Source organism: Electrophorus electricus, chromosome 25, assembly GCF_041902795.1.
Source record: "Electrophorus electricus isolate QZ-2024a chromosome 25, ASM4190279v1, whole genome shotgun sequence".
NCBI classification, from domain to species: Eukaryota; Metazoa; Chordata; class Actinopteri; order Gymnotiformes; family Gymnotidae; genus Electrophorus; species Electrophorus electricus.
In genome coordinates, this window is record NC_137521.1 from 5,238,637 (window position 1) to 5,252,525 (window position 13,889).

The 13,889-nt window shown below is 48.4% G+C and overlaps 1 protein-coding gene across 22 annotated transcripts in view; it reads left to right on the forward strand.

The window, feature by feature from the left end:
• Positions 1–13,889, forward strand: part of aopep (aminopeptidase O (putative)) — a 51,971-nt gene that overhangs the window by 22,176 nt on the left and 15,906 nt on the right. For 16 of the 22 annotated variants that reach the window (XR_014119859.1, XR_014119855.1, XR_014119854.1 and 13 more), the window contains 2 exons: positions 3,085–3,147; positions 3,818–3,901. Coding sequence is in view for 12 of the 22 variants with exons in the window: in XM_027031766.3 (XP_026887567.2) it covers positions 3,085–3,147; positions 3,818–3,901 (147 nt within the window). In the remaining 10 variants the exon portion in view is untranslated. Of the gene's footprint in view, positions 1–3,084; positions 3,250–3,407; positions 3,902–13,889 lie in introns of those variants that run through there. The other 6 variants (XR_014119860.1, XR_014119862.1, XR_014119861.1 and 3 more) reach the window with 4 other exon arrangements.

The window sequence follows — 13,889 nt, forward strand, 5'->3', positions numbered from 1 at the left end:
CTCTGCTTCATTGTACCCGAAACAGCGCCTTCCAAACTGGGTCCTTACTTGCAACTTGCCAGCATGGAATGATTTGCAATCAATTTCCAGCTTTGCCTTCTAAAGCAAAAGGGAATGCGGTGCTTTATCACCGTTTTCTTATTTAGCTCTGTTCACCTTCGTAAGCCTGTTTAAATAGCGTTGCAGTCAGTGCTTAATGTACGCAATGACTGTGTCGAGATCGTGGGTGCATGTTGCAACAGCGCGGAGCCCTCTCTGTTCGGAGATGCTGGGGTTATTATTGGATTTGACTATTGTTATATACTTCTGGGGAGGAAATTCGTCTTGATCCCAGGTTGGGATCGCGTTTCAGTGCCAGCTCCAGAACCTCGATGTGTGGTCCATTGCAGGACGTTCCGGGTTCTGTGCCGTGCACACTGCTGACTGGTTACCTTAAATGTTGTGACTGGAAATGACACGCATTCCCCAAGGTGCGGTATGTCCCATGGAAGCGGGGTAAAGGGTGGAGGCCCAAGGGAGATCGCCTTAAACGCTCATCGGTCTCTCCTTGGGCGTGCTGGGTGCTTTACCGTGGTTAGCTGAGCTGTTCCCATCCATTCTGCGCTCCATAACCCGTTATATTTGCAGCAGGTCTCTAATGGTACATAGCTGCCAAAACCAACACGAGGATCAATTTTGTCATTTTAGATAAAATCCTTTTTCTCCCTCTTCTAAGCCATTACTGCAGGCTTGATAACACACTGTGCCTGAACGTCCCTCAAAGTAAATAATGGCAGGAAATAGTTGGACTCCACAATAAAGTCTCTCTCTCTCTCTCTCTCAATCACACACACACAATATATATATATATATGAGACACACACACACACACACACACACACACACACACACACACACACAGAATGAGTAATGAGATGGGAATAGAGCTCTTTTTTCCATCTGGCTATTTTTAAAACTGTGGGCACTTAAGAATAAATGGGAATATTGGAATTTTGAGGTGGGCCTAGAATCTTACGTGTCTTCCTCTTTTGGCTTCTCTTGCCTCTGCTAGCCAGACAAACTGTGGCTAACCACGGAAATGAGACACCGGCTGTAGAATAGATTCCCTTATCTGTGTATTCAAATGCCAATGGCCATGTCACCTCAACGTGATGCCCTGGGTGACTCCCTCACCTGCTTCTGGCCATTCTTTGAGAGCACAAGCATACATGTGTCTGCCTGCCTGTCTGTTTGTGTAGGCGTGTTTGTTAAAAAGGGCTGAGAACATATAATTCTTTGTCTGCTTCTGTGTTTGTGTTTTTGTCTGTATGTGTGGGTGTGTATGTGTATGTTTTTTTCCTTGTTTGTTTGTTTGTTTTAAGGAAGGATGGGGTTGTTAGTGTGATTGCGAGACTGTGTGTGTGTGTGTGTGTGTGTGTGTGTGTGTGTGTGTGTGTGTGTGTGTGTGTGAAGGAGAGTGAGTGTGCTTTTTCATATTCACAGCTAGACCCATGATAGGGTGTGCAGGTGTGCTGAGTCTTGCTGGTGTTCTGAACATGCCTGGAATATGTGCCGCTGGTGAAGTTATAAAGGTGCTAGCAAGTTGCTAACAGTGGCAGACCCATAAAGGTGCTCGCTAGCTCTGCTAACAGTGGCACATCCATAAAGAAGCTAGCTAGCTCTGCTAACAGTGGCACATCCATAAAGAAGCTAGCTAGCTCTGCTAACAGTGGTTTACTGCCCTCACGCTCTCAACTCCACACTCGTTCTCCCCAAATATGCACACAAGCCACAAACACACACACGCACAGACTACTTCTCTTTCCACGAGTCACAAAAAGCATACATGCCTCGTGTCAACCTCCCAGGCCATCCTTTAAAGCTGCCATCTGCTTTCATATCCTGCAACTTCAGACCCGTGGCTGGCGAGCCTCGGATAGGTAACAGCGTGGGAAAGAGTAGCTCTCCGAGGGCGTTCAGGGTAATCGGAAGGGTTCCACAGTAGCAGTCCGAGAAAGCCACAATCTTACACCCATGACCTGGGCAATCTTCCTCAGGTGCGCTCTGGAGGGTCAACCCATCACACGGCAGTTGGCCAGAATGCCTGTTGCCTTGTAGACCAACGTGGACCACATGGTGTGTACCATAATTTGTAAAATCCAGCTCAGTAAAGTCTTCCTGAACGGACGTGAGCCGAGAGGGTAAGTAGGGAAACGTGAGGCTGTCGCCCAGATGTTTTGTGTTACCTGCGAGAGCCTCCATTACCTGAGCCTTTGTTCATAGCATTCCCCTGCGCACGCGCGCACCCCACAAAGATTCGCAGCAGTGTCGATGAGGGAAGTTAACGTCACCTGTCCTGACTGCAACCTTTGTTTAAAAAGGTTTTAAGGTTTTATAGCGGAAGAGATTTAATTTATATGTCTGCAAGTGCTGCTGGAGTTGTGGGCTACTTCAGTGTTTGAGTAAGGTTGTGTGTGTGTGTGTGTGTGTGTGAGAGAGAGAGAAAGAGAGAGAGAGAGAGAGAGAGAGAGAGAGAGAGCTGTAGCTCCTCCCCCAGGCGTGTACAGGAGAAAGCAGTGTTTGATTACAACGAGCTTCTGCTCCTGGACTTCAACTACTGTTGCTACTGTTGTCTGACTCTCACTGGATACAGCTACCGCACATCTCTCGCTTGCTCTCTTTCTCTCTCTCTCTCTCTCTCTCCCCCTCCTCTCCAGTATCTTTCCTCCGCTGAGGTTTTCTCACTCACTCGGTGTGTGTGTGTGTGTGTGTGTGTGTGTGCGTGCGTGCGTGTATGACCGAGAGAGAGAGAGAGAGAGCGAGCGAGCGAGTGAGCGCACGCAAGAGCTGAGTCCTGTAGTAGCGGAGCAGACTTTAATAAGGTTAAGTGCAGTTTGTGCGAGCGCGAGAATGAGAAGGAGCGAGAGAGAGAGAGAGAGAGAGAGAGAGAGAGACCAGAGGAGGACTGGAGCAAATCAGCAGAGGAACTGACGCCCCATTTCAACTTAATGAAGGAATTTTTCCTTCTCTCTCTCTCCGTCTCTCTCTCTCCCCCCCCCCCTCTCTCTCTCCTCTATGTTCCCTTCCTTTTCTCCTGTTCTCCAGTGGCTGCAAGAAGCCAGTTCGATATGGTCGCAGATTCCACCAGTTACAGAAGTCACCCAGGAGGTAATTCTGCTTTAACACTCGGGCTGCTCTTCTAACCTGGGCTCTTCTCTGCTCCGCTCGACGTCTGTCGGCCAGTTCAGCGTTTCTCCCGGACAGCAGCCTGTGAGAGATTTTGTGATTGCGCTATGGTGTTTTCCCTTACCTCAGATATTTCTGTATGGCTGTGCGATCTGTTGAGCGTTCGGTACGTTGTGTTTTGCTATGTGTTTAGTCGGTATGGTGTGTGTGTGTGTGTGTGTGTGTGTGTGTTCTGCTGTTAGTTGTGACTGGAGCATCACTCAGTGGTCGAGAAGGGGAATCACAGAGTGGAGAATCCTGTTCTGGGCAGACATGGGAAGAGAGTTTTTTAACTGCCTGTGCATGCGCATGCATGCGTGTGTGTGTGTGCGTGTGTGTGTGTGTGTGTGTGTGTGTGTGTGTACTGCAGGTGGATTTCAGCTCTCACTCTGGCTTGCAACAGTTTCATTGGTATTACAAAGGTGCTCATAGACCGCATACTTCTGATTGTAGCGGTTTGTGTGTGTGAGAGTGAAAAGTGTGCACGGTGCAGTGAGAAATAGCTGCTTTTGTCTGCCAGCGAAAGGAGGCCCGTTTGTGAAGGACATGCGTTTTGGGCTCCTGCTGAAGTGATTCTTACACTCTCCTTTATCTCTTCGCCAAACCCCCCCAGGTTGCAAAATGGAAGCAGCTCCGCGGCGGTGTGGCAAAGGGCACCAAGCGGAAGAGAACAAGGTCCAAGGTGAACTTCAAAGAGGTGAGACCCCCCCTGCCAAGCCACCTTAAAACAGACCACCTCCCACCCTCTTTACCCCCCTCCGTACCCGCCGCCCACCTCCTCGGCTCTGGGTCTGTCTTTTCCAGCCGATTGTCCCCTCACACCCAGCAACTCCTTTCCTCTGCTCGGTCTGGGAGCCGTTTGTGTGTGTGCCCGTAGGACGCTATCCGATGGTGGACGGGGTGTTTATGGGTGCTTGGTTGCCTGGGATTGTTCTACACCCTCATTTCTTAGCAGTGGAGTGCCAAGCAGAGACAGAGCAGGAAAAATGAGGGCTATGATAGGGTGGCCTGAAATAGATCCTGGCTGGTGGTTTCGTGTGAGCGCACGGGATGGCCGTGCCTCGCCTAAGCCCACCCCTCTTCAGGTCTCTGCCTTGTACTGCCCACGTGGGCGTGTGGGCTTGCTTGCTGTTGTTTACTTCCATCTGCCGGTCGTTTATCTAGCGTGCAAAGTTATGCCCCGAGATATACACACTCCACGGCATAGTGACCCGAAACTTTCAAACAAGAAAGATTTGTGCGAGTGAAACTGGCAAATATTAGGAACTTCAGTTAATCTCGCATGTCGCGTTCACACTGCATGGCTGACCCTGTGTAAGGGGACAGTGTGTGGTGTTGGGTTCTCAAGGAGCTACAGAACTATGTGTATGCGCGTGGGTGGATGAGTGTGTGTGTGTGTGTGTTTTGCTTGACTTTTTCTGATTGAGACATCGTAGAGTTTCAGCAGTGATGTAATGTCTGTTCTCAGCCACTGTTATTGTCACATCAGTGGCAGGAGTGTGTGTGTGTGTGTGTGTGTGTGTGTGTGTGTGTGTGTGTGGTAGAAACTCAGAGAATGTACTGAACAGAATACCCCTTCACAAACTCTCGTGAGTGATAAAATAGTTGAAAGGAGTCACGGACGTGTTGACTCCAGAGTGTCAAAAACTTCACAGCCACATCCAACATTTACTATTATTCCAATTTTGATTGTCCGTCACAGCTGAAAATGCCTTTATTCGCCTCATATTCCAAGTAAATATTTGCCAAAATGAAATTGTAAAACAGAAAAAAATAAAATAAAAGAAGGTTGTCTGTTTACAAGGCATGAAGCCTTAGTTCAAAGACCTTGAGGTCTTTGAGAGGTAGAAGGCATGTTGTACACAGACAGTGATGGTGATGGGCGCACTTACCTGCCAGGTCGACATGTCTGCTGTGCAGAACTTCAGAGACCCGTGCAGGGTGGGTTGGGCCAGTGGGGGGGGCTTGAAAGGAAAGCGAGGCCAATTACGGCTTAGTTGGCTCTGTACAATGGTTCGGGTGGGAAGAAAGGCAATGCGAGAGAGCGATTGTTTGAAGTGCTGCCATAAAAGCCAGCCTGAAAGGAAACACTGGTGACCCCTAACACACACACACTCACACACACGTGCGCGTGCGCGCACACACTCGCTCTTCTACTCCCCTCGCCCACCTCATCTCCTGCTTGTATAAGATGGCTAGGAGCCCCTGGGTCCTCCAGGTGTATTTTATATTACTTATTCACGGACTTCAAAAGCGGGTGCCCCATCCTCTGCCTGTCCATAAATCAGGCACTGCTCTTAAACGAGGGTGGAGTTTTGAGGCCCCTGCAGGCAGTGCCTTGGCTGCCCCACTCCCAGAGGTAATTACATCATAGCTAATTGCCACTGTTGATGGCTAGACACTCCCTCCTAAACGCAGGCTGTGATCAGGGTCATTTTAATGTGAACTGAAAGTTTTCTACCGGAAAAGAGTGGAGTTTTATTGCCTCCTTTGTGTGTGTGTGTGTGTTCAGGAGTTTCCTGTGCCATATTAGTTACGCTTTTGTGATAATGAGTTTCATTTTGCTCCAGTTTTGTCCAAAACCAAGCTAATGAGGGAGCTTGTCTGCACTGAGAGAGAGAGAGAGAGGGAGAGAGAGGGAGGGAGGGAGGGAGAGAAACAAGGCGAGCGAGACAGAAGAGGAGCGCAAGAGAGTGCAATATCCAATATCTTCTCCTTCAGAGTTCCTGTGGAATTGCATGGGTGAAGCAAGCGCGTGTGCGGTCAGCGTTGGGTCATTAGGTCTGCTGCTTGATGGAGCAGCATCTATTTCATTCATTAGCTAATGCATAACTGAGAGGAAGGAAGCCCCCGTGCCGCTTTCTGCTTTACGTCTTGTGAAACTGCTGTGTGTATCCACAACCGAGTAGGCTGTGAAACGCCGGGATGTTTCCTTTATATCAAACCACAAGTTAATCACTTTCCCTTCTCATACCGCGTCCGTGCGCCACCATGCTAGCAGACAGAGATGCTGAATTTAGGACTCTGGCCTATTTTATGGCGGTTTAAAGTTGTTTGCTGCATGTCCGATTTGCTCAGGGGAGTGTGGGGATTTCTATCGCACGTAATTTCTTTGGGCCGGCGCAGCGTTGGACGCGGCAGCTTTGTGGGCTGCGTGCTGTGGGTCTCGGATGCTTTGTCTTTGCTGGTAGTCTGGCTAACGTCTGCCTCAGCAGACCGCGTGGATCCAGCCAATCTGTTTTTCCTTCCTTCTTTTAAAATCTCTCTCTTCCTCACTGTTTCTCTCTGTTCCTGTTTTATTTCTGTCTCTTCTCTCTCTCTCTCTCTCTCTCTCTCTCTCTCATCTGTCTGTTATCCCTTTGCCTGGGCGCTAGTCTGTAAGGCCGAGGCTGATTTATAGTGATGGGCGGGAGGTTGGAGGAAACACGACCCCTTAGGGCCCCTCAATCCTGCTTCTCTTCAAAGCCTCACAGGCGCACAAGTGCACAGAGTCAAAGACTGTAGGTCTACTGTGTGCGTGTGTGTGTGTGTGTGTGTGTGAGACAGAGAGAACTGGCTGCTGTTAGCGCATATTTTGCCGTCTGCGGCGTGAAAGCTGACCCAGAAATGTGCTCCTGTGTGAGAGGCACAGTGCTGGATGAACACTGTGTCAGTTAGCAGAGCAGAGCTGAGTCTCCCGGGGCGAAAAAACAACAAATGATCCATAAACACCTGAAGAAAACAACAAAATATAGCCAACCTTTTCCTTAGTGGCGCTTCAGCACCTGGGGGTTGTGTGCGAGTGTGAGTGAACGAGTGTTTTTGTTACTTTGTCTGCATTCATCATTCAACTATCACAGAGAATGGATTTGCTGCATTAGTTCTGACAGGAGTGTATAACAGATGTGTACTTTCTCTCTCTCTCTCTCTCACTCACACACACACGCACGCGCACACACATTTCACTGGTCGTACAACTGTGAGAAACCAAACACACTGATGATGAGTTCATGAGGTTTGCCAAGAGCGTCCCAGTTGTGCGTGCGTGTGCTGCGTGCGCACGTATGTCTGCCTGTCCTTTGCCTGGGTGTACGGTAAGGAACCAGAGACTGTGTCCAATCAGAGCAGAGCATGTAAAGGCCAGGGGCTGTCAAGAGGGGAAAAACCGCCAACGAGAATATGGCATGAAGTCATGTGCTTTTTATTACCCCCACACGCACATGCAGGCCGCTGTCCACATTCCCCACATAAGGGAGATTTAGGCCTTGCATGCTCATTAAACATCAGCAGGTTTTTTAGGTCTGAGTACACTTGTCCCTAAAGTAAGACGCATAACCAAAGCCATAACTCATGCTGGCGGGCTACGAGGCCCGGTTAAGACGGACTGAAACACCTTTGTGTAAATTAGCCCTGTTAAAAGGGTCAAGGAAGGGGTGGGACGGATTTATGGCCCGACTGCGCGCTAATGCCATCATGTCTGCTGCTCCTAACTGGAGAGACCCTGTAGCAGAAGAGGGCCCTGGTACGGGTGCATGTGTGTTTGCCTTCGTTTCTGTGCTGTGTGTGATCCATCTGGGCCACAGGAGGGGTCACGGAGGGGATGGCCCGGCTCTCTGCGTCGGGCTCCTGTCTCTGTCTAAGAGCCCATTAGGATCAGCCAGCCCGCACTACTGATGGCTGTAGATTTTATCTCGTACGGTAATTGGATGCGTTCATTCACTGCACACAGGTCTGTAATGCAGCCAGCGCCTTTTAAAAGCCACGGCATTATATGAACAATATATACAAAGAAGCAAGCAAAGCTGCACCCTTTCTAAAAACTCTTTCCTGCTCTCTCTCTCTCTTTCCTGTTCTCTCTCTTGCATTCTTTTTTCTCTGCTCAGACTACATGTCTGTTCTGTAAGTTCACTGTATTGACTCATCTCTTGTGGCAGTGTTGGAATGTCAGTTGTGTTTGAGGATGGAGTCATACTGATAGAGAGCGAGAGAGAGAGACTAATGGAATTCAGACTATTTGTCTGAAGTCTTTTGTTTTTCTACACTGTGTATTATTGTGGATACGCACCTGTGGACGGCGTATGTAGTTTAAGTTTTATTCGGGATTCTTTTAATGGCTTTCATAAGCTTGCGCTCTCGCCCTCTTTAGCCTGAGCTTTTTCTCGGAGGACTGGGGCCACAAGCAAGCAGCTTTTAACATGAGTGTTTCCTCAGCGATTAAAACAAGCAAACAACAACAGGCAGCAACATCTCAGTGTCATAAAACTCCATCTGTGTTTGTCTTTCTCGCGTAAATGGAAAAATACACGCTCACACACAGCCTTAACCGATTACACATGCTGTCTTTTCCCTACAACGCTGTTCACTCACCCCACTCCAGATGGATTTCGGTCAAACAGCAGTTTGTGAGTGAGTGCACTCTCATTCAGGAGCCTAAAGTGGAAAGACAAAGCCCAGTCCCGCCCCCCGAGCCCGTGAATGGACCTTGTTTGGTGGGGAACGCAATCAACTCTGGTGAATAACAACCACCCCACTCCTCCAGCACCTCATCCGCCACTGAGCAGAGTTCAAAAACATCTGTCCTGTCGGGGGGGGGGGGGGAGAGAGGGAGAGAGATCTGTGTTTCGCTAATGAGGGAAGGAGACGCCAGCTCCCACAGACGACCCCGATGCTGTTAGTCCCCACTCACCCTCAACCCGCCCTCCCGTCCCGCGGAGGTCCGCGGGCCGAGGGGCTCGTAAAGCCGACAGCCTTCGCAGCGGATCTTTAATGCGAGCACTTAGTGCCGCCGGGATGCAGTGAGCTCGGGATTATGGAGGGAGAACATGTGAATCCAATAAACGGGACGTTTCGGAAGGCTCTGGAGCTTCAGGACCTTGTTATTGTTACTGCACTCTGGTCTGCTAGAAGCCTTTTCTTAAATGTTTTCTTTTCTTTTGACAAATCCTGGGAGGGGGCGAGATGTGGGTGGTTTGAGGATATTGCCCAGTGACTTATTTAATTTTTAGTTAATTTTTGAATCTTTAAATAAAGAGGTGAAGGCTGAATTCAGAGGCGCAGAACATGGTGTTGATGTACTGTGATGTTTTTACGCATTGTTAATTACATTTTGGGCACTGTTAATTGCAATCAAATATTTAAAAAATGTATTATTATTATTATTATGCAAACCTTTTTTTGTCATGGATCATCGTTAGAGGGGAAATGTGAGGAAATAAGGCTGTAAATCCAAGACTCCAGCTGGGCAGTGCCAGGCTGTTTGTTGGCACTGGCTTAGTGCTGTGAGAACTTTGCTATTGCCTAAAGGTCAAGGGTTCAATTCTCAGCCCAATGCTCCTGGCTTTGTTCATCCTGAGTCAGTTCGAGGTGATTCAAGAGTCGGTCCAAGGCCACTCCCAGTGTGCGTATGTCGCTTCATCCAAATTCATCAGCCAAATGATCCGTAACAGCAGAAGGGTTTCCGAAGGAAGATCCCTAACTAGAGAGATTTCAAACAGGAGAGACGACGTATGGGATAACAGCAGGTACGCATCCGGCCATGGCGTCTGGCCAGAGCTTCATCACACAATCCGATTTCAGTGATTCCCTCAAAGAGAAGAGTCCCAACATGCCTTTTGCGAGGAGCTCGGGCGGATCTGAACGCGTGCAGACAGTGGGCCTTGAAGTCAGCGTGCCGGCTAATCTCCAGCACAGGAGAGTTTTCCGTAGCCAGAGATCGCGGGCTGGGAAATCTCGGAATAGTGTGTGCCTTGAGCAGCGCTCCCCTGTGCCTGTCTTTTTCCCCTTTTTTTCCCCTGGCTCTTTCCTCTTTGCCTCCTAGCCACGTTTATTGACCCACCCGGAATAAGTGAAACATCTCCGGCCCCGAAGCGCTATTGGACGGAGGCCATTCCCAAAGCGCTACTGGACGGAAGCCATTTCCAAAATTGTTGCGGTGGCTTTGGACGCTGCTGGCATTGGGCCAGGAAAAAGAGACCTTATCAGATCTGTTCGATGGCACTTTATTTGGGTCTAAAAATGTACTTCAGCCCATGAGAGAGAGAGAGAGAGAGAGAGAGAGAGAGAGAGCGAGAGAGAGAGAGAGAGAGAGAGAGAGCGCAAGCGAGAGCACCACCTCTAGTGTAGGAACAGCAGGAGACGGGCCCAAGCGATAGATGACTAACTGTAATGAAGTGACTACTCCCATAAACGGTTTGGGGGAAAATTGTGTGTTATTCCCTTTCGTAATATGGACTTATTCCCTTTATATGGACTATGCATGTTGAAAGATGGTAATATGCTCTTTTATATCCCAACTCTGCCATCTGTGATGTGAAGCTTCAGTAAACCCCTGGTCATTTGGGGTCAGGGCTGGTTCAAGCCATGCATCTTTCAGCATGTTTGATGGTCCCCAGGTACACAGGATGTGTGCGCAGCACAGATAGTGAGAATGAATAGCAGAGTTGAAAGATGCCTGAGACAGTGTCTGTCCGTCTGCCTACCATGTGCTCTTCTGGCCCATGGTACTCTTGCGAAGGCTCCGGTTCATACAAAGCCTGGAAGAATGCGAACGCGTGTGATCTGCAGATCTGGTAGCGCATGACAGCATGAGAAAAAGTCCATCCCACAGATCTCTGAGCTCTGAAGCTTAACCTGAGTTCAAGTCCAAGGGGGTGGGGGGGGCTTAGACCGCCCCCAACACAGCAGCCTGAGCTCAGTATGCTACCCCTTGGCCAGGTGACGGCTCTCCTTCCAGACAGCCAGGGTAGACAGGACAGGCGTGGGTCTTTGCCAAGTGCGATACCATCTCTGGGCCAGTCGTACCTTCATTTGGACATGTTTATTGTTACTGTGCCCTTTATCTTACCTGCACACCACAACTCAGCCAAGAGGAAATTCAAGCTGCAAACCTTTTTCTTTCATCTGCCAGTTTATGAGAAACATGTCCATGATAAAGGGTCCAGAATTACAAATGATAGTGTGTACATTCCAAGGAAGTACTGAAGTCAGAGTCTAGTACATAAGTCATGATCTGTCCTTCTCTGGCAAAGTCATTTACAGGAATACACTGGGCAACAAAATGTGATTTTTGTTGTTGTTGTTTCACAAAATATTAAAGAATATTATAGAATTATGGTTTTTAAGTGACAGGGCAATTCAGTTTGACATTAATTATATATTACTCATAGAAATGGTATCAGCACACTTTTAATATGCACTAACTTTTAAAATGTACAGTAGTTTGCCACTTTCCTGGGTAGTCCTTTTTTCCATACTGTACGTAATGACGTGTGAGTATACTGGAACTGTGTAATGGAACCGTTCTCAACACAGTTTGGATTCAGCATGCAGAAATACATAATGATCATATATTTTTTTGCGAGAAGCAAAATCATTGTTGACCATCAGTTTGTAATTGTCTTCCGCCTGATACCTACCCACGTGCTACTCTGCAGTCCAACAGGCAAAATGGTTCTTTTTTGCATCCCTTAAATTAGAGACTGCTAAAGGATTTGTTTTGATGAAATGCAATGTAATATGAACAGGAAGCGTACTCTGGAAGTGATCTGTGCGCGGTGCTGGACCCTGGTTTTTAATTTTCACCCCTGCGTGAGCAGGACGCGTGTCCCAGAGCCTTTTGATGCTCTTTTGAGCGAGTGTTATCAAAGCTGCTTTCAACAGGTGTGCTCCGACAGGAAGTGGCTCAGTCCCTTTGATCTTCTCTGCACGGCCCTACCCACCTTGTTTTCCCAGCCAGGGCATTATTTGGGAGGCAGGCTTGTACGTCTGTATGTGTGCGTGTGGATTTCGAGCACCTGCCTGCTTTGAGCCGTGTGCGAACGGGTTGGTCCTGTTACGAGCTGAAACCCTGACCCTAACCCTGGCTTCTATCTGAACTCAGGACTCAGCCATTTGCTTTGGTCATCTGCGTTGTTAATATTATAGTCACTGATGTCCCCATTCCTCCTTTCCTGCCTGTTGTGTGGCTGTTTGTGTTAAGTGTCTCTATCTCTCTCTCTATCTGCCACAGGATATGAAATGCCCCGCTTGGGGTGCTGGGGCCCCATTCCGAGTCTGTGGTCTGTAATGGTGTGTTGACTGACAAAAATGAGTAAACTTGCGTTTGATGTATGTGGGTGGCATGAGATAGTAACTATATATTAAATGATCTAGTCATTGTTCCTCCATTAGCCTGCGTAATTTTCCTGTACATACGCATAGGGGATCACAATAATGACACCTTTTAAGTTCGGTTTTCAGAGTATCCCAGACAACTGTGTCCTTTGAGCTGCCAAAATATTCACCTTTGTGTTCCGCTCTCAAGCGATGTTTCAAGGTCACTGGAGCGTTACTGGTTAGTTCAGATGGAGGCAGCTTTAACACACCCTGTCTTGTGTGTGCTGTCTGTTGCTCGTATATCTGCGATGTTTGTTGTCTCAGCTGCTGGAGATTACAGAGAGGCCTCTTGATTGGTCTGCCCCGACCTAGCATTAGCTGTTGATTGGTCTGCCCCGACCTAGCATTAGCTGTTGATTAATCTGCCCCGACCTAGTTTTGGCTCTTGCGGCTTACAGTCTGTGGGCATGTGGGGTGTGGAAGTCCTGAGCCCATCCCTCAAACTGAGGTTTGGAACACCCGAGGCAAATCAAACCTTCTAAATTCATTTCTCAAGAAGTGTTGGACAAATGTAGACCTGTGTATGACAGAGATGCATACCTTGGGCTATCACGACAGTTTATGTAATTGATATTGTAAAGCAATGTCTTTCTGGTGCAGATCGGAACTTGTTAGGTGCTCATAAATTTCAGCAGTGTTCACATTGGAGTATGGCCAAACAATTGCTCGGTCTTGTTTGCAGGCAATGCTTGAGAATGGGAAGGAGTGTCTTGTTTGGATATAGACTGTGACATTCTGCTTGATGGCGAGGTCGTGGAGAGGTCATGGGGAAAGGTCATCCAGTTATCTTGTGGAAATCCAGGTCTGATTAAGGCACGCAGTCAGTGATGGCGGAAGACGTGAGAACCCTTCCGGCAACTGTGGCTTACACATTAAAAATCAACACAAACCAAAGTAGTTTTAATGGGCAGCTTTTGAGAATTCAAAAATCAGTTAGTTGGTGGCAGACTCCTCCTGGGCGTACACCGAGAACAGTCTCGCGTGAAGCTTTCCTGCATAATGACGGTCGGCGCGTCTGTCTGCTGTCTTAATCCTCAGAACATCCAGATCACAGAAGATGTCATGTTCACATATTACCAGCCCGGGTGCCCCATCACAGATGGTGGTTAGCAGATGTCTTAAGTACTGCAAGGCCTTGTACACCACATTACTGAGAAAAGTGCTCTCTCAGAATAAGTGCCCAAAATACAGCTAACATGCGAGGCTAGGGTCAGAAAAACAGAAACTGCCAATCGGCCCCAGCCCACGAGGGCTGTCTTCTCTACTGTTCTCTAGAATAGGGGTGGTGTCTCTGCAGAAGGACCGTCTTTTTTAGCACTTCTCGGCACAGGCGGGCTAATGCTTTGAAATCAGACAGCTCTGTTTCGCTAAGTGACGTCTCATCGACGTCCTGTCTGGTGCAGACGGCCTGATTTATAGGTGGCTATGGATCCACCCCACCCCTCCTTTAGCTTTCAGAACTGACCCAGAGGCCGCTGAAGTCTGAACAATACGAGGGTTAATGGGCCAAGACGTCGGAGTGCTTCATATCAACCGTACAGGAACAGCTGTGA